This window comes from Stegostoma tigrinum, chromosome 2 (assembly GCF_030684315.1).
Source record: "Stegostoma tigrinum isolate sSteTig4 chromosome 2, sSteTig4.hap1, whole genome shotgun sequence".
NCBI lineage: Eukaryota > Metazoa > Chordata > Chondrichthyes > Orectolobiformes > Stegostomatidae > Stegostoma > Stegostoma tigrinum.
In genome coordinates, this window is record NC_081355.1 from 26835078 (window position 1) to 26861842 (window position 26765).

Genomic DNA, 26765 nt, shown 5'->3' on the forward strand with positions numbered 1-26765 from the left:
TTAGCATTAGAATAGCTAACAGCAGCTTCACGAATAAGTTCTATTGCTGTTTACCTCCCTCCCCTGGCACTCCAAACCCTGTCCTAAATTGTATGGAGTCTTAAGGATATTTCTGTTTCTCATGTTATCCAATATTGTACTTGTGTTGAATGTGACTGCCAAGATACCGGGAGTTATGTTTCAAAACCGGATAAACATTTCCAATGTATTCATTTGGGATGAGAGTATTACAGAAACATGGAGAGAAAATTTGCATTTTACCAATTGCAATGGTATCATAAACTTTGTGGGATGTTTTAACATGAGCAAAATTTTTACTGCAACTGGAAATTGTTTTATAAAGAAAACATTTATAATGTTACATAATGATTGCAATTGCCAGAGGGGAAACTATTTCAATAAGACACCTGCGTGTAACAAAACCATGATTCAATGAGCCTCATTTCAACTGAAAGTATAGGAGTGTTCAGAACAAGAGTCAGCCATCTTTCTCAGTCATTGGGTGGCATGGTGGCTCAGTGGTTAGCACTGCAGCCTCACAGCGCCAGGGACCCAGGTTCGATTCCCGCCTCAGGCAACTGTCTGTGTGGAGTTTGCACATTCTCCCTGTGTCTGTGTGGGTTTCCTCTGGGTGCTCCGGTTTCCTCCCACAGTCCAAAGATGTGCAGGTTAGGTGGATTGGCCATGCTAAATTGCCCATAGTATTCAGGGGTGTGTGGGTTATAGGGGAATGGGTCTGGGTGGGATGCTTCAAGGGGCGGTGTGGAATTGTTGGGCCGAAGGGCCTGTTTCCACACTGTAGGGAATCTAAAAGACCATGGCTGACCTGCTCCTCAGCTTCAATGTCCTGCCTTTTGCTCCATATTTTAATGTTATTACCCAGTAGAAATTTATCAAATTCTGACCTAGAGGCTCCAATCGTCTGCAGCCCAGTGTCTGAATGTTTTGCGGGGAGAGAGATTTCCAAATTGCACCCACTCTTTCCTGATTCTGTTGCATCATGGCCAAGGCTTAATTTTAGAGTCATGTTGATTTTGTTGATCTGACAGCAGATGTTTGTTGATTCGCCCACCTGAGAAAATAGTTTGCCCTAACTTATCATTGCAATTTTTCTCCACAGAAGTGAAAGACTATGAGCCAGCCTTTGGTTCCAAAGTCCGGGAGCATCCCTGTGTAGAAAGCATGAAGGATGTTGTCCTGCGAGATCGGGGAAGACCTGAGATCCCGAACAGCTGGCTTAACCACCAGGTACTTGAGCTATTATTGCTATCAGTAAATAACGTTACATCATTCGGCAGCTGGCCTTCTCTTCATTTGTACATTGTAAGCCAATGAATGTAGCTTGCGGAGTTTTCAATGCCCAGTCTCAGGTTCACTGAAGTATCGATTGTTTGTAGGCTTCTTCTCAGCCCTTTTAGAGTTTCTACAACTTTCCTGAGCTTTAACATTTAGCTGGACCTATTGAATGGAAAGAGTTGTGCAGAGTCCTAACTAGAGTAATTGGACTTCTTCCTGAGCCTGAATGCACAGCTAGTGTCCTTCTCAACATTATTCATTTAAGAGCAACACCTTTCTGTGAGGAGCCTACTTCTGGCTCTTTCTCTCCAACTGACTTTGACCTTTTGAGCTGTTTTGAGTGATCTATTGTGAACCTCTCAACAAGGCCCCATCCCTTTTCCTAGTTGGGTCAGAATGTATCAAACAGCAGTGTAACTTGATGTTGGAACACCAAGTTTGCTGAAGCTTACAATATTCAGATTTATGGGTTATTGTGCACAAATGGATAGAACAAAGGGATTTCATCATACTGTGCTCTGGGCCACGAGGCCAGGATTTCCCCCTCAGCCTTGATACTGACACCCACACATTTTTTTTAATAATTATAATGCCTGACAATTACAAAGAGCACAAGAAGGTAGACAGCAGTGGTAGGCCATTCGACATCCTTTGCTTCACTTCAGTGATTGAATTTTTGCAGGCATTTTGATGGATTCCAAGGACACATTCACCTACAGCCTCTGTGCATAAATTCTAGTCTCATGGAGTCTCCTTTACACCTTCCAATATGCCTTAGAACCAATAGAGTACTTTTTGAACTACAGCTGTTATAGTAACATGCTATGTAGTAGCCCATTTGTGTAGTCCTTTATAGCAACTTATTGATTAGTGGCAGGAAATTGTCTGCTCTAACAGTTTCCTAACAGTTGGCTGTGTCAGCTTAGCGGGGGTATTTTTTAAAAAATTCTCTATGTATCTCAGTGAGAAGAAATTCTGGATATCTACAGCAACATTAGTGTTGTTTGAGATGGACAATAAACTCAATCTGCTGAAGGAAATGTGCCTGCGAAAGTACAAGCAGTGTTACTTGAGAGCAGCTGAGAATCCCTCTTAAATATCATTCCACATGGTTGGTACTTGCAAACGTACAAAGACACAGCTGTTTATTTTCAGCGCATGCTATTATTTTTGAGTGTCAGAGGCAATAGTGAGATGAAAACTGGCCCCCTATTAGCAGCAAGTACAACCACAGTTTCAAATGTTGAGAAGTGGTCAATGGAGGGGAGAAACAAAAGGGTTGGCAGTCAAAATATTTTTTTGTGAAGGAGCTTTTCCGACTCACCCTACCTCACCAGTAGCACCACTGCCCAACCCTCCTCCAAGTCCTGAATGGCATGTGCCATGGTGAGAAATTTGGGGCAATTGGCTGAGATGTCCAGCAAGGACCTTTGCAACGTGAGGTTGAATGACAGCCTCATCAGCAAGCAGCAAGAGGCTGATTTGCAAGGATTATTGCTCATTAACCCTAACCCTTCAATGAGATTATAGAAAGCATCTTTAGTAAGTTTGTGGGTGACACCAAAATTGGTAGCATAGTGGACAGTGAAGAAGGTTATAGTGCATTTCAAGGATCCTGGTGCTGACTCATTTTGTGCCTGCTTTAATGCTCACTGTATTCCAGCTTTGCCTTGATGCACTTCACCCCCTCAGCCACATATAGCATGCTCTCATAGTACTTATATCTTGAATTGCCATTTAGTGCATTCCCAGGCAGCTTGACCTGCTTGCCAATAGCCATCAGTCAAAGGGGTGGGCACATTGGTGTAGGCCACCATGTGATGTCAATCTCACACCTGCACTACAGGCCAGCTATATACACGGCAAGTATGCTACATGTGTTTCACCAACTGGCCAAGTCTCAAAGTCTAAAGGGAATAGTCCTCAGTCGTCACAGAGATGACATTCAAGCCCAAGGCGTCATCTAATATCAGTGCACGGGCTTGGACATAATCAATTGGCCACTCAGACAGTCATGATCTGGATCCCCTTCTCTTGAAAGCAAGGAGATGAATGTTAGGCACCCAGCAACAGTCTCAGCTCCTTCTTTCCGAGCTTTGGACTGCTTTCCATTGGGATGAGAAAAGGGGAGGGACTGAGCGAGGTAGATGTGGCTGGCACAACTGTTATTGTTAGTGCAGATGGAGAGAAGGTGGGTGAGATGTCCCCAAGTGAGTGAATAGGCAATACACAGGCCATGCACAGTGAGTAGTCCTTGGGAGTAAGTGGATGAGAGTGAGAGTGGGAAGATACTGCATGATTAAGCGAGAATGGTAATATGAGCATTTTGGGATTAACAGAATAAAATGAGTTTGAGATAGCAGAGAGGAGAAGGTGGTAGCTCCCTTGGTGGAGGGAACAGGTCATTGACTTTCTCGCAGCATTGCTGGGCTTTTGACTGGACGGAGCAGTAGGTGGCCACTTCTGCTGGTCCTGGGAAATGAGAACAGCTTTCCTCTGCAGCACCACTTCCAGCAGAACCTCTAGGTCCACAGCTGCAAAGCAGAGCACAGTTTTCTCCTTATCTGCAATGTCTAGGCAAACGCCTCAAAATGTGTTGCACAGCAGCTTCAGAATGCCCGCACTCAACCGGGCACACAGTGGCCTTTTAAAAATGGCACTAGTACCAGCAATCCCAGGTGCTCCTGTTTTCACTTCTGCCCAGGCTGAGTGGGAGAATCAGACTCGCATCAGACAAGAGGAGGTACATATATAGTTAATGAGACATGTTTGGGAAAATAGTGTGGGGAAATACTTGAAGCCTTTCGAAGAGAAACCCTCCATGAAAGCTAACGAAAATGGCAATTAGCAATTCCTGCTAAGGTTCAACCTCCCATTTTCTTCAACACCACTGAGGCCAATTCAGTCACTGCTCTGAACTTCCCACAATGACTAATGCATTGTACTTGTACATGCATCACTTCACGTAAGGTACAGCTGACATTGCCATGGGATTATATCCTCAAGTCAGCCATGCTGCATCATTTGTAACAATCTATCTTGCCCAACAGCTTACAGCCATATTAAATGTACCACTGGAAACAAGATTGAATTCCTAGTTTGAAGCAAGTAACCATTGGTTGAGGGTGCATCAACAAGTGCCTTTCTGTTTTTTGGAGCCTGTGTATATTTAGCCAAAATTCACGTTTCTCCCTCTGTCTTCCAGCTTATACAGCATTTATGTGAAATAATTGTGGAATGCTGGGATCACGATCCAGAAGCACGGCTGACCGCACAGTGTGTAGTCGAACGCTTCAATGACCTGGAGCAGATTGACAAGCTGTCTGGTCGGAGCTGCTCCGAGGAAAAAATTTCAGAAGATTGCTCTGTCAGTGAGACCAAACAGAACCTGAGTGCGGTCACTGTGGTGTAAAGGATAGCTGGTGGACAACAAAAGGACAAAGAGGGAGAGCTTGTGGTCAGGTGGGGGCTGTTTGATAGAACATTCACGTCACCCCTTCAAAAGAAACTCTCATGTTACTTAACAAAGGGTGGACCATTCGACATGAAAGGTGTGAAATTCTAGGAATTGAAAAGAAGGCTGGAGTATCTTGTTTTGTCATAGGATTGCAAAACTCTGACCAGCAACTTCTCAGGAAACCAAAGATTCCATCATGTATTGCTTATCCTTGCACTTTATTGGCTTAGAAGTGTATACCTCGAGGAATTTTCAATGTTTCTGTTCCATATCCAGAGAATGGTATTCACATGGATAAATGTGCCTCTTTCATGACATTAGGGAATTGTATACAGCGACAAGCGCTTGGAAATTCAACATTTGCCCCTTTTTCTCCCCCCACTCCTCAAATTTGCTTTCTCGTTAATTTATTTATTTGTTTGGTATACTATAGGAACAAATTCACTTGCATGCCCTAAAGAACATTCTTCTGCCGTTGTGAATTAAGAACAAAACACTGTGGGCTACTCAAGAGTGAAAGCAAAAATTGGACAGTTCCAGCACTAAGCAGGGATCAAAGATGAAGGAGTCTAGTCGAGGTCCAACATGTCAAAGATGGATATTAATCCCTGGTGTTTGATTGAAGTGGACACTGTTAGTAAAACGTTACCAGTGCGAAGTTAACCCAAATGTATTCATTTTGATTAAGAAGTGGGTTCTGTTGATTTGCTGGCCTGATAGTGGACTAGGGATAATTGATTTACAGAAGGGACAGGAGAATTATCATTCACATGATCATAGTGATGACAGAAATGCATTTGGGGATCTGTGGTTCTCACATCTTAACACATTTAGTTAGTGGAACGACTGATCTTAAGTCTGAAGCCATCATTGGCAAGAGGGAAATGTTAGGCTTAATACTTTGTCTGAAATACCCATCATCATCATCAGCCTGCCCAATAAAATCATCAGTGCTCTGACTAGTTTACGTTGATTCAATGGAATAGTGTTACTTCAGAGGGCAGTTAAGCATCAGTCTCATTAGTGTAATGGGAGGTATATATGGGACCAGACCAAATTAGGATGACATCTTCTTCATTTTTCAGGACATTTGGATGCATATTTATAAACAATCTGAGAGCCTCGCCTTTTAGTGCCCAATTCACCCCAAATTTGTGGGTGGCTCACAGGTGAAATATTAATTGGGGTGTCAGGGCTACTGCTGGGAGCATGGAGCTCCATCAGACCCTTCTGTGGATGTGGTGGGGAGGAGTTAACTTTGGGCTAGTGCAAATAAGAAGGCTAACAATTGTGTTAATATCATATATTCTGATATGCACAGGCTTTGTCTTTAGGTCTGATCTGGTGAGAACCCTACTGACTGCCCAGCACAGTAGTCAATGTAGCATTTTGGATGTGGAATGAGAATTTCTGAAGAAGGGCCTGAAGGGTGCAATGGTTCATCTAAATTTTTTTCCAATCTGTATAAAAGTCAGTTTGGCCTGATCCATGGTATGATAGAATGTAGTTTGCATCATGATTTGTCATATTGATTGTAATCTTTTTGAGACTGCAGACATTTTTTTAGCTTGTATAAAAATAACTGTTGCATGGCCCAAGTCTCACATTTAGAGCAGTTCTGTCAGACTAAACAATGGAATCAATCTGTGAAAGTGTGAGGTGAGCATGCAGAACCAGGATGGTAACATTGGTTCTGATTTGTGTTTGGTATTTTGAGGATGTCTGACTCTAATTACAAAAGGCTGTTTGAAATGAGTAAGCTGCTTCCACTAATAATGCATGAGTTTCAAGGAAGCGATATGATTTCTCCAAAGATGGGGCGGTTTTATTTTTGAAACCAAATAGCTTCAATAGTAGCTTGGTCTGCCCCCCAAAATAATTATCTCTTGCAGTTTCTCCTCAATCAGTAATTGGCACATTGCAGACATTGTTGAGGCACAAAGGAAAACACTGTAATACTTTTAACACCAAATCAGCAATAGGAATGACATTCTCAGATCTTACCAAATGGTAGCAAATACTACATCGTAGATTAGGGTTAGGAATGAAACCCATGCTGAAAAGTTTAAATTCTGAAGATGGGGTACATAGACTAGTCTGATTATTCACTCGAATGTAGATAATTCTGTGAATCAACTTGAGGCGTTTAGAGTAATTGAAAGATTTGAGTGGAGAGATAGAGAGAAACTATTTCCTCTGGCTAGGGGTCTCAAACAAGTGGGCACAAGATGAAAATTAGTGCTAGCCATTCAGGATAACAAAGTGTGTAGCTGGATGAACACAGCAGGCCAAGCAGCATCTTAGGAGCACAAAAGCTGACGTTTCGGGCCTAGACCCTTCATCAGAGAGCTTCTCCAGCATTTGCAGTTCCCATTAATATAATCTAATTTAATCTAATTGTGCAGATGTCATTATACTGAGTGTGTCCATGGAACTTAGTCATAAATAAATTAGCTAACATTTAGATCTTATTGGCTTATTAAAATACCTAAAAATGCTTTCATCATCATCTTAGAATTATTCAATGCAGGAGGTCAGTTAGCTCATGTCTTTTACTGCTCTTTCAAAGAGCTATATAATTAGTTGAACTTCCCTGATCTTCCTCAATACCTTGAAAATCTGTTACTTTTCAAGTATTTAACCAATTCCCTCTCAAAAGTCAAGGGCTAGGCCCGAAACGTCAGCGTTTGTGCTCCTAAGATGCTGCTTGGCCTGCTGTGTTCATCCAGCTCCACACTTTGTTATCTCGGATTTTTCCAGCATGAACAGTTCCCATTATCTCTGACACTAGCCATTCAGGAAGCACTTTGTCGCACAAAGGGCAGTAGAAATCATAAATTGTCTTTATTTTTCAAAAGCTAACAAAATTAAAATTTACATCTTTTGAATGATAGGAAAACGGAATGAAGATAGGTAAATTAAGATTCAAGCAAGCCAAGTAGAATTACGTATCAGGATTGCAGGGCTGAGAATACCTACTTCTTTGTTCCATGGATCCAAAAATATTTAGTGAAACATGGTTGCCTAACCCATTATGCAGAGAATTGTGCATCCTATTAGCATGCAAATATTGCTTGGAAGTGAAATAGTATACTGAGAGTTCTTCACGGCAGACTGTGATTTTTTTTTAAGAGATTGCAAAATTTAAGCTGCACACACATAAAACTGACTATATAAACTGGCTCCCATATATTGGTTTTGCAGGGCTTGGAGATTAATCAAGGTTCAGGACTATAAGCTGCTTGAATGTATTTTTTATGAAATTGTCAATATATATAATCATTTTTATATCTTTTTGTAAATGCTGGAGTGCTCAACTTATATTAAGTGCCTACATTATTGTTTTAATGCAAATCGTTGACATTTATGCTAAAATTGTGAGGTGATATTTTTCATAGGATTAATGTGTCTGATGGTTCTTTCAAAAGCTTTTATTTTGAAATGATAAAGGGACTTCCAGGCCATCTCAGGACAAGTCATTGGTGACCTGTTGCTTGTAGCACATTCTCCATTCATTATCTACCATAGTGTACAATTTTTTAAAAGTCTAAGGTTGTCCAGATAGGTTGCTGTATCAGTTTCCATTGGTACCAATATTGCTTGAATCTAATCCTTAACAATCCAATCACCTCATAACGGGTGGGGTAAACAAATATGCACAATCATTTTAATTGTTTTTATTTCAGAATGCATGCATTGACAATTACTTTGACCAAGCAGCTTCATTAATCTAACAGCATTGGCATTCTTCCACGTTTGAGCTTCAGTCTTGTGCACAGGCTAGTAGGAAACTCTTTACCAAATAGCTTGGTCCCATCAACCTTAGACCATCCAAAAAAAAAAGAAATAGGCTAACTCTTAACTAGGAATTCTATTTAGAATAAAATCCCATTTTGTTGCATTTATTTACAAATAAAACCTCACGTGGTGTTTGGATGTTTTAATACACACAAGCCATTGTATAACAAGTTGTTACAAACTCAATGCCTCGGGACTTCAGACTATTAAATAGGAATGAATGTATATTGGTGCACAGCAGGGAAATTTTTAAAAATTATCTGAATGATTAACAAATGTATATTACTCTGTTTAAAGCAATATCCAATCATATATGTACGTGTGTAAATGCACACACATATAGAAATAATTATCTTTGCAATGTAAAGAGAGTATTGTATATATTAAAAAGAAATTATTACACATTATTTGCATCTCATTGTATAAATAAAGAGTTCTAAATTCCTCTTTTGTGTCAAGTACTTTTCAATTCTTTCTAAAGATGCTTATTGTCACTGGGGAAGTAGTTAATATTCATTCATGCCAATTGCATGAATTTTCTTAAATCTAGCATTGGAATGCAATATGTATAAGTATAGATATGGTGTGGTAATCATAGCATCATTAGAATCAACCAGTGACTTTGGATTTATGGTTTGCAAAGCTCTTGAGCACTGGGATCTTTCACATTTGACCATTAAATGAAGATTAATCATAAAAATCCATAAGTAATAGTATTATTGTATTATGCAACTACTGTGACAGAAGAAGATAAATTAGATGAGTCTTGGTCTCTCTTTTGATCTAGCTATTCCTATGCTGATATTTAGCCCCTGCTCTTAATGGAGACAATAGGCTGGATATTCTGTGTCCCCAACAGGTGAGCTTTTAGCAAGAGAGGCAACTCAGTAATGAATGGAAGTCCCACTACCCACTATTTTAGCCTATCCACAATGTACTGTTACTGGAACAGGCTTGTTCTAAGTCTATCAGGCTGCTCACTGACTCTCCTTTCGAGGGAAGAGGAGAGCCATGCGCACCTCTGTAAATTTCTGCCTAGTTGCATAGCCTAATTAGTAGATTTTTGACTAGCTATTGTGGGAATGGATTTTCTGTGCTTTACCTTTGGGAAGCATATTCATTATATCAAAAAGGAAGAGAACACCCCAAGAATCTCATGTCCTTCACAATGACAGAGATAGGTTCATCTTTCATTACCAATTACGATAGACTTTCTGTAAGATTGATATAGTTAAGGCACAGTAATCAGTGTGCAGTTTGGTCACTCATCCATAGAAAGAAATTAAACCCACAAAAAGCATACAGCATAGATTTATCAGGTCAGTGTGCAAGTTTGAGAAACCATCGCAGTAAGGAGACACTTGAGATTTTAGGATTGTCCTCAAATTTCTTCAATGCATTGACATCCTTTTGATGGATGCCCACCTTATACTGCATGCAATGTATTATTGTGTCAATCAGTGATATAGGTTTTATGGAATCTGTTCAAAATTGTGATCAAATGTTATAAATATGCCCTATTTAATATTCTCAATCAAATCTACACCTTGTGAAATTTAATAATGTTGATCTCAAATCCCTTCATTTTCCTCTTTTGCCAATTGATTATAGATGTGTTTCATGTCCAAGTATGTCTAAGTTCCATTTGGCCGTACTGAAATCTATTTTTTAAGCCCATCCCCATAATGGCTTCAGATTGCTGCAAGTACAAATGATCTTTAAACTACTATGAGGCAAAATAATTTTGAACCAATTTGTATATTGGGTCCTTATTTATGAGTAAACAGCTAGAAACCCAAAGAAAAGGACTCCAATATATGTTGCTCCTAGGTAGGATGTGAGAGCAGTCGTAGTGTCTCTACCTCTGAATTAGAAGGCCCAGGATCAAGACCCATCTACTCAAAGTTGTGTAATAACATCTCCAAACAGATTGAATAGAAAATAGCTACACTCCTCCTGTACCACTAGTATTGATTATTATCATGTATCTTACGTGTGTTCAGTCCAGTTAGCTAACTAGTTATTTCAGTTATTCTCTACTTTAGAGTGAATAAATTTACTTGTCACCCAGTAGGTGAGTTTATGCATCATACAAAATCAGGACAAATTTGAAATAAAGAACAAAAACTGGGAAATCGGGGGATGCAAGGAAGGGACAAATGGTGCTTTGTATGGAGTAGGAAGTGGACGATAGCATTCGGGGCGACTGGGAGTTTAGAGAGTAAGGTGGAATAAAGGAGTCCAGACAGCTCGGGATTGAAATAAAATACGTAGGTTGGATTTTAATTATTGAGATGAGGTAAGGACAAGAGTTTAGTAATATTCCTGAAGTACAAGAACACAGGGTTGGTGATGGACCACCAGGGGTTGCTTTTGGGATTTTTGAGAGTTCTGAGGAAGGGTCACTGAATCCAAAACATTCACTTTGATTTTTCTTCACAGATGCTGCCAGACCAGCTGAGCTTTTCCAGCAACTTCTGTTTTTTTTTCAATTTTCTTTTGCATTGGGAACGCAGTTTACAGCTTCTGACAATGGAGTGAAAAACACTGCTCATCATTTCCTTTTCTAGGTCACAAGCAATTCTGGCTCATCATAACCTGGAGACCAACTTGCATCCACATGGCAGACACTTGTATGAACAGCACGTTTTTAGTTATAGACACTCCACAGTTTAAGGAGGTGAAATCAGGGAAAGAACGGGTGACCTCCAGTCAGAAGAAGGAAGACAGGCAGGTTGTCAGGAAAACTCTATAGCACATGTCATTAAAAACATTTTGTATTTGTTGGAAGACAGTGTGATGGTTCCTCTGGGGAGCGCAGCCAGCATACAAATACAAAAGGGTGGGGAGGAGGAGAGCAAGAGCAATAATGGTAAGAGGCTCAATAGTGAGGGATACAGTTTGGGTGTTTTAGTGGGTCACATACATGAGTCTAGCACAGTGGAAGGCTAGGATATCACTGAATGGCTGAAGGGGAGAGCAGAGATATAGGCAAAATTCAATGAAGTGTAACAAAACCAGAGTAATAATAGGGACTTTCAACTTCCCTGATATTAACTGCGACAAGGTGTGAGAGGCTGAGAGGGGGCAGAATTCTTGAATTGTGCAAGGGAGAGCTTTTTAAAGCCAATACATAGAAAATCTTGAATAAGAAGGTAGTGCTGGGCCTAATTTTGGACACAAAGCCGAGCAAGAGATGCAAGTGTTAGCGGGGGAGCATTTTGGTCATAGTGACCATAACATTGTCCTTTTTCATAACGATCATAAAAATCTAACAAAATTAGACTGAAAATAAAGGTTCCAAACTGGGGAGTATTCATTTTCGTACACTAAGACAAAATCTGACAAACGTGAACCAGGAACACCCACTGGTAGAAAAAGTGGGAGCTGGAGCAGTGGAAGTCATTTCAAACTAAATTTGATGGAGTTATTTTTGTGAAATTGACGAGGTGTGTGGATGAGGGTAATGCAGTTGATGTGACCTACATGGATGTCAGTAAGGCTTTTGACTAGGTATTGCATGGGAGATTGTTCAAGAAGGCAACTGCTCCAAAGCAAATTGCAGGAGCAGGAGACAGACGGTACACCACTTTGATTGGGACAACACAGCTATCCTGGGACAAGCCAAACAGAGACATGCACGAGAATTCCTAGAAGCATGGCATTCCAACAGGAACTCCATCAACAAACACATTGATTTGGAGCCAATCTACCATCCTCTGAGAAAAAGAACAGGAAATGACATCACCAACCCAAGGAAACCTAACCAGATAAATAGAAAGCGGGACATAACACCAGCGCTTCGTCGGAGGCTCACTGATGATGTTACCTAGAATGGTGACGAAACGTCTGAAAATTAACCTGCCAGCTCAGCGAGCAAACTCACATACAGAACCTCAACCTGAGCTACAAATCTTCTCAAAACTCGCTAACAGAGGGTATTGGCTGAAGTTTGTTTTGGCAACTGGAAATCTGTGTCCAGTAGCATGCTGCAGATGTAGGTGCTGGGTCCCTCACTGTTTGTAGAGTGTTTAATGGTTTAGGCATGATTATTGAAGGTTTCATCAGTAAATTCACTGATAACAACCAAATGGGTGATGTGATAAACAGCAAGGAGAAAAGCTTTAGACAACAGGGAGATATAGATAGGCTGGTCAGATAGGCAGAACAATATCAAATGAAAAGTGTAAAAAGTGATGCATTCATGAGAGGACTAACAACGTAGAGTACATGAAGAATCATAGCATCCTGGGTAGTATTCGGGATCAGCAAGATCTTGGTGTACATGTTATACAGATCCTTGAAGGCAATAAGTCAGATAGGTAGGATAGTTAGTATGATTTATGGGATACCTGTCCTTATTAGTCAAGGAACAGAAGAACTGGTGTGAGAGTTGGAGTGCAATAGAGCAGTATTGGATCACAGCTGAAGCACTGTATGCCAATCTGATTGCCAGGCAAAAGGAAGAATGTGACTGTACTGAAAGGATATTCACCAGGTTGCTGCTCTGAAGCAAGACTAGATAGGCTAGAGCTGTTTTTCTTAGAATAAAGAAATCTGAGGGGACACCTGATTGAGGCTTACAAGATTGAGATGCATAATAGGGCCAATAGAAATAAACAGTGCCACCTAGTAGAGAAGTCAATGACCAGGGCTGTAGATTTATGGTAAGGGGGCAGAAGGTTCAGAGGGGATTTAAGGAGAGTTTTTTTTCATACAGACCATAGTAGGTACCTGAAGACCAGTGCCTAAAAGAATGGCAGAGATAGGAATCATTACAACATTTAAGAAGTACTGAAATTAATTATTGGAACACTATAGCACACAGAGCTATGGACCAAGTCCTTAGAAATAAGTTTAGAACAGATAGGTGCTTGATGACTGGCACAGGTATGATGGACTGAGGGGTCTCTTTCCATGCTGTAATATTCGATGACTCATATGACAATGATAGCACCTAGTAATAGAATCAAAGTTTAGTAGGAAGGATAAAGTTGGATACCATTGACATACCCAGGCAGGTGATCCCATGTTTGCAGATAACATCACCAAGAGTTATCCTATGAATGAGGATACAGCAGCATTTTAGGGTGAACTCGAACTGCCCCTGCAGACACAAAAGGAGGAACTATTATAGGAGATCTACTGCCTGACTCAAAATTAATAAGCCTCTCTCCAATAGCAAATAAAACAAAATATCATGATTTTGCTGCATAAACAGAAGATCAGAGGATTAGATAGGGTGGACAGTGACAGCCTTTTTCCGAGGATGATGACTTCAGCTTGTACAAGGGGGCATAGCTACAAAGTGAGGGATGATAGATTTAAGATAGATGTCAGAGGCAGGTTCTTTACTCAGAGTGGTAAGGGCGTGGAACGCCCTGCCTGCCAATGTAGTTAACCCAGCCACATCAGGGTCATTTAAACAGTCCTTGAATAAACAGATGAATGATGATGGGATAGTGTAGGGGGATGTGCTTAGATTAGTTCACAGGTAGGCGCAACATCGAGGGCCGAAAGGCCTGTTCTGCGCTGTATTGTTCTATGTTCTATCAAGTGAACTTTTTTTCATTTCACTGCATTAAATATAGAAGTCTGACTTTTATATGTTGAAACATAAGTTATCACTTCAAGTCTCATTCAAGTACATTCAGCCCTATAAATTAGGTATTTTTAAAAAACCCTACTGGTTACATTTTGATATTTTTATTCTACTTTAGGTTAAATGGTCCAAAACACCTACAATGCCACTTGTTGTAAAATAATGCTGAAACGCCACTGAATATAGGCAGACATTTTAGACATTCAGGGTAGTTCAGTGGAGTCCAGCCCATTAGACATAAACACGTATATCATTCACAATGTAATGAGGAGTTAAATAGTACTATAACACACATGTCAATCACTTAATAACCTGTTTTACTTTCTGATAGAGTGTTTGTCTAAAGCCAACTTCTGCAATGACATCCAGTATGAGAGCTGCAAACTACACAATACACGCTTGGAGTTTTAGAGAAAGGAAATCAGGTGACCTCATTCATTCAGTAAAATTCAAATCTCAGATTTGTTTTATTCTCAATTAATGACTTTACAGTTTTGTTTGTTACAATAAAGGTGTATTTCAACACTTAACTGAAGGACAAGAAATTTATTGCAAATTGGCAAAGCCAGATAAGGATCTAAGATTGGCAAACGTGATTGGACGCAAACCAAGAGGTGACCTGCTACCTCCAACTGTTCTGCTCTGACATTGCTGCCATTGGTTGCCCACTTTCATAATGCACTTACTTCACATCCAGTCAGAAAGTGGATAGATTCTCTGTGACCTGATTGAAACATTTTTGACTCATTCAAAAAGCCTTTTCTTTTATGTTCAATATTTTTATGGCTAAGTGTTTAAAGAACATTTTAAAAACAATATTTTTAAATTTAGATGTTTCTGCTGGGATGTTTCTTGCAGCAATTTAATGTCTAATGCTCTTGAATTACCAAGACAATTCAAAATCATCCTAGATGGAGCTGACCAATCACAGATTTGATTTTTAGGATGGTCTCTGATGTAATCCAATCTTTGCTAAATGTTCCTTTACCATCATCAAGGAGGAAGATTTCCTGTGTTTTGTTTGGGTTAGTATCATGAATATGGTTGTTGAACATGCTTTTAAAATTCTAGCCATATGCAGCTGTAGTCGTTGGCCCCATTAAGAGACAAGGATTCATGTGACCTAGTTCAATCGGAAATGGAGTGAGGCAATTTGCACTAGGTGCATGGGAACTTGCCCTACAGTTGAATTGGAGAGCTGGGAATGTAAAGACCGTGTAATTTGTTCTGTAAATAAGTGTTTCAGTTTTATTAAATTGTTGTGTTTTACAAGTTATCTGGCAAAGTCAAGCTGTGAAGTTATTACAACGATCAACAGAAGTCCTCTTGCTGGATGTCTTGATTTATCAGTAAGTTCAGTCAAGAAACAAATTCTACCTGGCAGTTTACTAATGGGCTTTATTTTCCCTCCTGTCCCCATCACATGGATAGGCAGGGAGATATTTTATTACCAATAAATCTTGGTGTGCCATTTGACTAGTCAGTTTTACATTTCCTCAACAGAACAACAAAAACAATTCAACATGCCCATCAATAAATTATAACAAAATAACCTGATGAAAACAGTATCACTATTAGCTGGTAGAGGTCAGAATAAAAGCAATGGACCATGAAAATCAATATATGACCAGATATTAATATCTCGCCCTATTATAATCTCAATAGGTTCCCCAACAAAAACACCTGTCACTGTTAAAACTGGGATTTTTTTTTGGTGAGATGATTAAAAAGAATTTGAGGGAATAAAGTCTTCAGCGTAAATCATCTCGAACTACTATTGTCCAGAGAGATATAATAGGAAAGTTGGAATAGGGTTTAGTACTTTGAGAAAATCTGAATAGAAAATTGAAATTTGATGACTTTTGACGACATGATCAAGATCCAATAAGGTCAAAAGTCATACAACACCAGGTTATAGTCCAATGGGTTTATTTGAAATTGCAAGCTTTCGTTGTGCTGCCTCTTCATTGGGTGAAGTGACTCAAAAAGCTTGTTAGTTCAAATGAACCTGTTTGACTGTAACGTGGTGTTGTGTGCCTGCTGACCTTGTCCACCCCAGTCCGGCACTGGTACCTTTACGTCATGTTACCTTTCGGATCCAATAAATACAGTAGTGTCATTTGAAACAGACTGACTCACCAGATTTATTAAGATATCTTTAGAAGTTTGAACTGTCTTTCTATTCAAGAAATACTAATATTCCCTCAGTTAAAGACACTTGAATTGTTGAATATTTGCAAGATAAAGAAAGTTCTCATTTAGTGACTAACCTCTAAATTTGAGGTGAATTTCCATGGCCCAACTTTATGATATGCACCTTTTTCCACTAAAAGTTTGAAATCATTTAACCTTGTATCAGTTGCCTGAAACTCTAGAGACAAACAATATAGGCATTTCGCCTCCAAATTTCACTTGTCAGTGGTTCAGCTGCTTTATTTTTGGTAAAAGAAATTATACAAAGTGAACAGTTTACAGGTATAAGAGAAACCTCACCATTGTGATTCATTCCCTTCCATTTTCCTGTTAACAAGCCTGAAAAACATCACATTTTTGATTCCACCCTCACATTTTAAATGGAATTTTGTCTTTCCATTATAGTTAAACACCATCTGACAATTTATATTCAATAATGTAATTTTACATTTGCACCCTGTGTGTATGCACGCATGCATATGTTTAAGTATCACATATACACTCTAACCTTATAATTCCACTTCTACAGAACACTGAAAATTTCACGTAAAGCCCATTATAAAAACATGAAATTGAATAACTTCTGAGAACAAATCATTGGCCTTATAACAATGTTCTCACGAACTGATTTCATAAATAATGGTGAGGTGTATTTAATACACTATACATAGAAAGACATAGACACACACATTTCATGCATGGGTAAACTGTCACTTAAATTACCAGACTGCAAGTAAATACATCTTCAATTTTTTTTATATTTGTTTGTTCATTGTCAGTAACTCGCCACAAATCTTTTCCCCTTCCCCTTTCCACTGACATGTAAACATACCTCCAATACAGGCTACAGTTCAGTCAACAATGTAACACTCCATAAAATCTCTCTTTTTTAAAAAAAAATCCTTCACAGAAAACATAGCAATAAATAGAACAAATTCCACAAAAAACAGTAAGTGCTGTTTAAATAAACCAAAAACCTCATTTAAAAAAAGTAATGAAAAAGAAAACCTCAATGCAAGATTTTGTCTTTTCTAATACACCCTGGAAAGAACTTTAAACTTCATCCAGAAATAGAAGCCAGCTCTAAGAATAAAATTATTGAGGACATTTCTTAAGTTTTCTCCTTGCCCATCGCTATCCTAACCTTTACAATTAAATGCAAAATATTTTAAGCTCACATCTCTGTTATCATCTAAACAGATCAAAGTAGTGTATTGCCTACCAATGGGCCAATCAAAAGCACTATTACACTGATAAAATTGCCATTTTAAAAGGTGCTCTTTCGTTTTATGGCAAATGTGGGTCACCACAATATAATAATACCTTATTACAGACAATGCATTTCACTAATAAGACTCAGCATAATCTAATAGCAGTGCTGTTCATCTGGAGCAATCGTTCTAGTAAAAAGTTACTTTAGAAAGTTTTCAAATAAAAATTCTATGTAAAAGCATGCAGTTCACAACAGTCAGAAGTACTATACTCGAATCTTGAGTAGGCATTTAGATGGCTGAAGTCACACTCTGAGAAAGTGTCCCTTTAAGAGATATTTTTGCAATTCCCTAAAATGTATAAGTGCAAGGAAAATTGTTTCTCTAAAATATCTACTAAACTGCAGTAATAATTTTGAGAAACTACTGAAGTGACCTGGCTGTTGCTTAATGTAACAATCACCTCACTGTTACTATCAATGCAGTGCCAATATACCATGTGTCATGACTACTACACAAAGCTGCACCTATTTAGTATTGCACAGTTGGCAAACACTAGTCGCCCAGTCTTCAATAAGGAACACAATTTGACAAGCTTATAGTTGTTCTTGTAACTGACAACACAATACACAATACTCAGCAACAATATTTACTTTTCTCAATTATAATCTAATACTCTAACAAAAAGAATAGCTTGTTTTCTCCCTCATGCCAGTAATATTGGTGACATCCTTTGCTGATTTGGAGCTTCCTACTCCTGCATCATGGCCCTTGGCCTTGTGGCCTGGGTTTTGTCATCAAGTAAGGTAAAGCATGTTTTGGTTTGGTTCTCCCAAGTACCTTAAGACCTGCTTACCAGCACCCTCCTGACTCTGCCATCACCTAGAAAATTTCCAGCACTGGGAAGACTGTTTCTTAATTGACTGTTCTTTCTTGGGCCCACAATTACATTTATTCCATTGCCAAACCACAGAGGTGGGATGGGAATTTCATTTTAAAGGCATATAGATTAGCAAACAAAAGGTAAGCACCATTTTAAATTGAAGCTTAACCTATTGGTCAGAATTAAAGTGTCAATAGGGCAATAGAATAAGTATTTTGATATTAAGCTTTGTAATTGAGGCCTCATTCTTTTTCCATGAATCAATATTCCTGTTTTTGGACATATGGCTCCAGTAACAAAAAGGAGAGAATTTAGTAAATTGTCGGTAAATTCATGGGTACTCTGATTTTCTTTTGAAATTCAGGCACATATAGGTTCCAAAGATGTACACCAATGTGTCTGCATGGACATTTATATGATAACATTAAATAACAACAACTGAATACAAGTATAGGTCAGAACCATTTTCTGTCAGATTCTACTAAGCCTCAATTGCTCTGCAAAACAAGCAAGTTTACAGGTACTGAAGGGTGAAATCTACTACAAAGTTAATCTTGCTCATGCTAAAATGAATACAAGTCAATTTTGCTCAGTTTTCTAAGCTAAACTCTGAATAACTTCAAATTGTTTCAGGTAAAATAATGTAACTGTAAACATAGCTTATCATCTACTCTTTAAATCCAAATTATAAATCCTTCCCCAGGCTGTCAATTTCATTGAGAATGAAGTCCATATCCTCACGGCTGACCAGGGGACTAATGATGATTTGACGGAAGAAGTTGACTTTGTCACGATGAGGTTGGTAACCCACCATCATACTGCCTTTCTTCATCATCCTTTCCTTGATTACTGGTGCAACCTGCAACATTAAAAGAAAATAAGTTCAATAAGTATGGCAGACAAATAAATTTGACGTCTTTCTACTTTTTCACCTTTTTTTGGAAATGAGAAAGCATTCCACCCTTCCTTTTTGGATTCTTTGCCAAGCAATCTCAAGATATATGAACACAAGGGATCGGCACTCCTGGGATACAAAAAGTACCTTTAACCTCAAGTTGTACCTTTGGATTTGAGTGAAAATACAGGAATGCACTAAATATTAGGAACAGACTTTCCATCATATTAGATAGAATCTGCAGCACCAAAATTGGCCAGTTATTCCAACTCTATCATGCTCAAGGGAAGTCTTCTCCAAAATTATTTCATCTCATACTATCAGCATTTCCTCAATTCCTTTCTCCTTCATACATGTATCTAATTTCTCTTGAAATGTATCCTCAACAAGTCCTTTTGGCATCGAGTTCCACACTCTAATCACTCTCTGGGTAAAAAAAACTTTCCTTTGATTTTCTTACTAGATTTATTATTGATTATTTGCTGCTTATCCAAAGCAGAAATTCTATCAATAGTTTGTGCTAACCTTTTTCCCAGCTGTTACACTTCTTCACAATTGCTGAATGAGCACAGGAAAATGAATCAAATCAAAAGATTAGCATACTGTTTTCCCCAGGAGTATTCAGGTTCTGAAGTAATGTTACTGTGCTGTTAGAAGTTTAAATAGTAATATATTGGGCTTATGCTTCTTCTTGAGTTCTCTGTCCAGAGGCAGGTCTAACTTGCAGCACTGCAACCTCCACCAAAGAGAGGGCAACCTATCGCTCCTGAATCCACCCAGCCAGAACTCAGCTTAAACCCTGCACTAATTTGATCCAGTTCTGAGGAAGGGTCACCAGACCTGAAATGCTAACTCTGTTTTTTTCCTTCAGAGATGCTGCCAGACCTGCTGAACTTTTCTAGCAACTTTGTTTTTGGTCCTGATTTACAGCCTCTGCAGTTCATTCAGTTTTTACTGAGTGTCCGGTCAACCAGCCTTCCAAAGAATCTGAGTTGCCATGACAGCATTGGCAATGGCCTAGTGGTATTAATCCTGGACTGTTAATCCAGTGAGCCAGATAATGTTCTGGGGACCTGGGTTCAAATCCCACTACAGCAGATGGTGGAATTTGAATTCAATAAAATATCTGGAATTAAGAGTCCAATGATGACAATGAACCCACTGCCAAATTTTTTTGGGGGGGAAAACCCATCTGATTCATTAATATCCTTTAGGGACAGAAATTGCCATCCTCACTTTGTCTGGCCTACATGTGACTCCTGACCCATAGCAATGTGGTCGACTCATAACGACCCTTTAGGCAATAGGAATGGGCAATAAATGCTGCCTAGCCAGCAATGCCCTCATCCTGTGAATGAATAAAAAAAGAATGTTATAACATGGAGTGTAACAGTGATGATCGAGGCTCCAATTTCTTTCCATCACATGACTGATCTAGAATTTGTTCTGCAGTCTTATGCTATATGCTAAGCTACTTGCATGCATTGTGAAGCATTAACATCTTGCTATTTATGTTGCATACTAATATTGCATCGGTTATTTAAACTAGATGACACCACTGTGCAGCTTTGAGTGTAAATGATAGTCTCATTGACTCTGCAGTGATGTCTCCAGTAGGTACATGGACAGCAAAATATATAGGTAGAATTTAGTTAACTGTACATGGTCTTGATATCAGGAGGTGAAAATGGATGGAATCTAATTAACTGTGTGTAGTGTGGCCATCTGGAACAGAGCACATGGGTGGGATTTGATTTGCTGTACACGGAAATTATTGAGCAAACACTGTGCAATGGAATTATAACAGAAATGGTACAAAGCAAGATTGAAAGTGAATTGCAGGATTCTCCATTTATAGTGTACTGCTTTGGTAATAGTAAACTTAATATGCTTAAACATTTCCAGTGATTTGCATTGCACTTTTATCCATTCCTGATATTTTAAAACTGCAAATGTGCAACATTCCAAGTTAACTTGGAATTCCCAATGCATAGCTCATAAACTGACTAAATACTCACCATGTATAAAATACCCTGGACTACTTCAGCATAATTACTAATTGGTCCTTTTATCATGTAAAAGGTGACACTGTATTGTCAACACACCGCATGTTGCATTTGACTGTCTTAACACACTGCTTTTTAAAGTCCTGTCAAAAATTGAGATTTCCACAAGGATACAACATGAAGCCTAGAATTAGACTAGTTCCAGAATATGTTCGGAAGCTTGCAATAACATCCACCACTGGTACCGTATTAATGTCATATCTGGGCTGATTTGAGTTACCAATGTTACAATATCCCAAAGAGTTAAATAATAATAGCAGGTGCTATAATTGCTTCGTGGACTTTACCCTTAAGGTCAAGATATCTTAGCTGTCAGGTAACAAAATCAGTGAAACAAATGTTTATTTTTCTGTTTAGAAATTCTTCCAGGATTCTTCACTTAAAACAAAATTTAAATATGACTCCTCAAAACTGGGTCAGTTTGAGTTTTAATAAACGAGTATTGGTCTGATGTGTACCAACAGACTTTATAATATTTATGTTTTGCCAGTAAATAGGACTCTGTTAAGGTGTATGTTAAATAGCAGTAAATTATGTTTATTTTTAACCCAAATACGATGTCTCTCAGAATTAACTTGAGCCATGATTTTCTCTTTTTGAGACTGAAGCTCCAGTTGTCGCCACAATGAACAGCATCTCTGCCTTGGCAAAATTGCCAAAAGACATTAGCAATTGCAAGATCCATGCCCCAGATCTGGCGCTGATTTTCATAGGCACAGTCCATAGTTTGTGTACACATGGCTCTTGGAGGCAGCATGCTATTTAAACGATCAATTGCTTTTACTCAAATCTGATCTTGGAAGCCCTGGTTTCTGGAAACAGGGATATGGAGATTAGGGTAAACCTGTTCTCAGAGCATTTCTTTTGGATAGCCCATGGGAATCGCTTTAGGTGGTGAGATACCCCTGCAGATATGGTCCTAGAATATGTAGAAAAAGAAAGAAAGATCCTGGCAAAATGTCTCAGCAAGAGTCAAAATGTACAATCATAAATCAGAGGTTTTAAAGTTTGAACACAGTACTGGAGCCCCACGGTAGGCACACGGCACCCTCTTAAGTAGTTTCAATGTTGCCCTGCTCAACTTACAATTCATCCTGCCATGCATGCGACTGAAAGTTGGAAATGTACACAGCTTTCATAAAAGGTCAAATTTGTGGAGGCGGGATTTCTCCCAACCCTTCACACCCAACCCAGGATTGAAAATCAGGGCCCACATCCGGGGTCAGGTGTATCAGGTATCAACTAACTCAACTTCCCTGACCATCAAGAATATTATATGCCAATCATGTTGTCAAGAGTTAATGGATGAATTTCTCAATATCTAGGCCTATCACAGCTCCACAGAAGCAGACAGTAATTCAGAGTACTGGGATTAAACACGAGAAAGCCTGAGGCCTATCAAATTAAGAGTCTGCAAAGTCTAATACTAAGTCTTAATAACAGGTTCCAATCTACATGACAAATAATATAGCTAGAGGTTACTTATTACTTATAATGGGGACCCACCAGAAGTGAATAGTACCAACATAAAACTGTCAAATGGAAGTTAAGGTTATTTCTGATTTAAAGCCTTGAAACAGATGTACACAATGAATATCAATAAACAGACATTTTAAAAAAAACAGTTCACCAACTAAGAATGCTGTGTAACATTCTGTGGAATAAAGTCAGATTCCATTCACGTGAAGAAATTTGGATACAAGTGAGAGTTGCTAAAATCTGCACTGCTGATGTCTCTGCTGTTTCTATGCCAACAACCTCAAGGGAGAATGGAACAGTTCCCACAACTAAATAACGTGCTAAGGTTTGCGCTATGTGCCGGTTATCATATGTATGCAAGTATCTGCATGTATCATAGATCTGTCAGACACTATAAACTTGATGAATAACTGTGCTGGACTAGGGGATCCTATTGCCATTGTCGGAGAGAAGAGAACAGCTTGAGGGCCAAAGTGCAGGAGATGAGTTGGACGTAACTAAAGGCCCTGTCAACCAAAGTTGTGGGGAATCCTCAGTTGAGGAAGGTGGTGGACATTCTGGAGGCCCCTGTAGAATCAATATTGAAGAGAGATCTCTGGATCCAAAATGTTATCTCTGGTTTCTCTCCTGAGATGATGCCAAACCTGCTGAATTTCTCCAGCAATTTCTGTTTTTATTTCTGATTTCCAACATCTGCACTTCCTTGGCGCTTTTTTTAAAATGAAAAACTGTGGCTGTTTTCCTGCTGCTGAGCAGTATTTTGTTTGGTCAGTCTTTGAAGTTTGAAAGTACATACAATGTACACATTGCTGATATATAAATGCATTTGCTTTTAAATACTAACAGAAGGAGGTAATAAAAGTTGGCTCAGAATTTGCTGAGGGTGTCTTTTGTAATTAAATTCTGAGTTTGGTGCTGTAATTTGTTGGAAATAAGAATTGATGACAATCATTGCAGCTCCTGGGACTTCCTGAATGATGGGACTGACAGCACATCCCCTTCATTTACGATATTTGCGGATAGGGAAAGAAACTGAATGAACAATGGATAAGCAATGGGGCTAATTAGTGGTCAATCTGCTTCTCCTTTATTCACACTGTGGGAGTCTCTGGCTGGGCCAGCATTCAGCCTTTATCCCTACTTGCCTTGAGAAGATGATGGTGAGCTACCTTCTTTAAACTGTTGCAGTGCATTTGGTACTCCACTGATGCTGCGTGGGGGGCGTTGAATTCTAGGATTTTAACCCAGTAATAAAGGGCATTCTTCCTGTTGGCCAAATACACCTCAGGATTTCTACCTGACAGAAAAAGTCAAGCTTCTTTGAAAAGTGGCACTGCACCATATCTCAGGATTCCTTCTCACGAGTTAACTATATACATACATAAAAGCAGTTTTAGTTTTGGTGCAGCTGAGAGTATTTGCACCTCCGAATTTGAAGTGTTGAGTATTCAGGGTGAGAGCTACACTACTAGAACTGCTGGTTTTAGATGAAACAAAGGGACCATCAACCCGCTGAGGTGAAGCTATGGTGTTAAGTGAAGGAAGTTAAAAAGGAGAAATTTTTCTGAACTCTTTGTCAATATTTATCCTTCAAAGAACAAACATTAAAGGATATGGGACACATAGAATTAGCCAAATTCAGCCATGAACACACTGAATATTACCATATATTTAAGGAGCTAAATAGCCTAGCTTTATTCATAGAATCCCTACAGTAAGGAGGCAGGCCATTCAGCCCACTGAGCCCACAGTGATCCCACCCAGACCCACACCCCTATCCTATCCATTTTACCCTGCAGTTCCTACGGCTAATCCACCTTGCCTGCAAATCCCTGGAAACAACAGGCAATTTAACATGGCTAATCTACTTAATCAGAACATCTTTGGACTGTGGGAGGAAACCGGAGCACCCGGAGGAAAACCCACACAGACAAAGGAAGAATGTGCAAACTACACAGACAGTCACCCAAAGCTGGAATTGAACTGGGCAGCAGTGCCAGCCTGTAAATTCCTAAAAATAAATTATTCACTTAACAAAACATAATTTTTTACTAGGCACGAACCAACTTCCTAGTTCTTATTTTATAATAGTAGCAAAGCTTCAAAAGTATTCCATTGGCTGTACGATTTGTCCTGAGATTATAAAAGGTGGCATATAACACAATTTCTTTATTTCTGGCCAGGAAACACCATTGAGAACACACTCTATTAACTATCTGGATAATTTTCAAAAAAAGTTAAGAAATAAACAATTGCCTTTTCAAGTAAATGTTATATTTTCAGTTGTTAATTAGAGACTCTTCATATTTATCAGCATTTACTGCAAAATCTGCTGCCATTTTAAATAATGCACTTTAAAGCAGCCCCCAAAATTAAGTCTTTTCTCTCAAACTCTAAAAGAGGCATGCTCTTCATTACAGGGACAGAAAAGATGTAAAATATCTGCAGGCCTAATTATTTTTTTCGCAATAGAATGACAGAATCATAGAATCCCTAACAGTGTGGAAGCTGGCCATTCAGCCCATCAAGTCTACACCAACTTCTCAAAAAGCATCCCGCCCAGACGTACACATCTTTAGACTGTGCAAGGAAACCAGAGGTAAGCCAGGCAGACATGGGGAGAATAAGCAAATTCCACGCAGACAGTCGCCCAAGGGTGCAATCCTGTTTCTCGTGTGTGCTGTTACAGATATACATACATGTGGCAAGTACAGTACACTACCTGCAACTGGGTACACACCTCTGATGAAGGGTCTAGGCCCGAAACGTCAGCTTTTGTGCTCCTGAGATGCTGCTTGACCTGCTGTGTTCATCCAGCTTCACACTTTGTTAACACAAATATATTTTACCGTGTCCTGCTGCTGACTCTTACTTAAACACCACATTCCTGAGGATATAAAATGCCTTTCAAGTCCTAAGTATGGGGTTGTAAAATTCAAGTTAATTACTGGACATTGAACCTTCAGTAACCTTTTTTTATTGCTAAATCCTTATTAAGCTTTATGAGAAAAGACTGTTATTAACTCAAATTGGCACTTGCCTATTTCAGTGGAACAGATGAAAAGCACTTTGGGAAATCATTGTAAAGCATGAGTTTGCTTTCTCAGAGGATTTGTTTAACCCCTCCCCCTTCCCACATTTGCCCAATTCTACCCAATCAACTTTGTGACAGGAGGTCTAGAATGGATGCACAGTAAACACAAGTCTAAGTTTCCTACACTTTCCCAAGTTAATGGCAAAAGAACTAATTAACTGCCATGTCTAAACCCAAAATGTCAGCTTTCCTGCTCCACTGATTAAATTAGATTAGATTCCCTATAGTGTGGAAACAAGCCCTTTGGCCCAACAAGTCCACACCAACCCTTGGAGCATCCCACCCAGACTCTTCCCCCTATAATCCACACGCCCCTGAACACTACAGCCAATTTAGCATGGCCAATCCACCTAGCCTGAACATCTTTGGACTGTGGGAGGAAACCCATGCAGACACGGGGAGAATGTGCAAATTCCACACAGACAACTGCCCGAGGCTGGAATCGAACCCAGGTCCCTGGCACTGTGAGGCAGCAGTGCTAACCACTGAGCCACCATGCCACCCTGTGACATTGCTTGGCCTGCTGTGTTCAGCCAGCTCTACATCTTGTTGTCTCAGATTCTCCAGCATCAGCAGTTCCTATGGTAATCCATTTATTTAGCTCCAAAACTAGCTCAGGATGTACCTGATAATAGGATCAGATAATAGGAGCAGCAGTAGGGTCTTTGGCCCATTGAGCCCACTCTACCGTTCCACATGATCACAGCTGATCCTCTATCTCAATGCCATGTGTTCGCTTGTCATCTTTAGCCACTAGTAATCTATCTCTCTCAAATATATTCAGTGACTTG

General features: G+C 39.3%; 2 protein-coding genes across 8 annotated transcripts in view; one reads left to right on the forward strand and one right to left on the reverse strand.

The window, feature by feature from the left end:
- tgfbr2b (transforming growth factor beta receptor 2b) overlaps positions 1-8957 on the forward strand; it is a 76166-nt gene extending 67209 nt beyond the window's left edge. For all 3 annotated transcript variants that reach the window (XM_059652935.1, XM_048555754.2, XM_059652939.1), the window contains 2 exons: positions 1121-1248; positions 4502-8957. In XM_059652935.1, the coding sequence (XP_059508918.1) occupies positions 1121-1248; positions 4502-4708 (335 nt within the window). In that variant the 3' untranslated portion in view covers positions 4709-8957. The remainder of the gene's footprint in view (positions 1-1120; positions 1249-4501) is intronic.
- Positions 8958-14691: 5734 nt separating this feature from the next.
- Positions 14692-26765, reverse strand: part of LOC125461786 (acidic amino acid decarboxylase GADL1-like) — a 188843-nt gene continuing 176769 nt past the window's right edge. For 2 of the 5 annotated variants that reach the window (XM_048551006.2, XM_059652949.1), the window contains one exon: positions 14695-19299. In XM_048551006.2, the coding sequence (XP_048406963.2) occupies positions 19126-19299 (174 nt within the window). In that variant the 3' untranslated portion in view covers positions 14695-19125. Of the gene's footprint in view, positions 19300-26765 lie in introns of all 5 variants that reach the window. The other 3 variants (XM_059652961.1, XM_048550996.2, XM_048550987.2) reach the window with 3 other exon arrangements.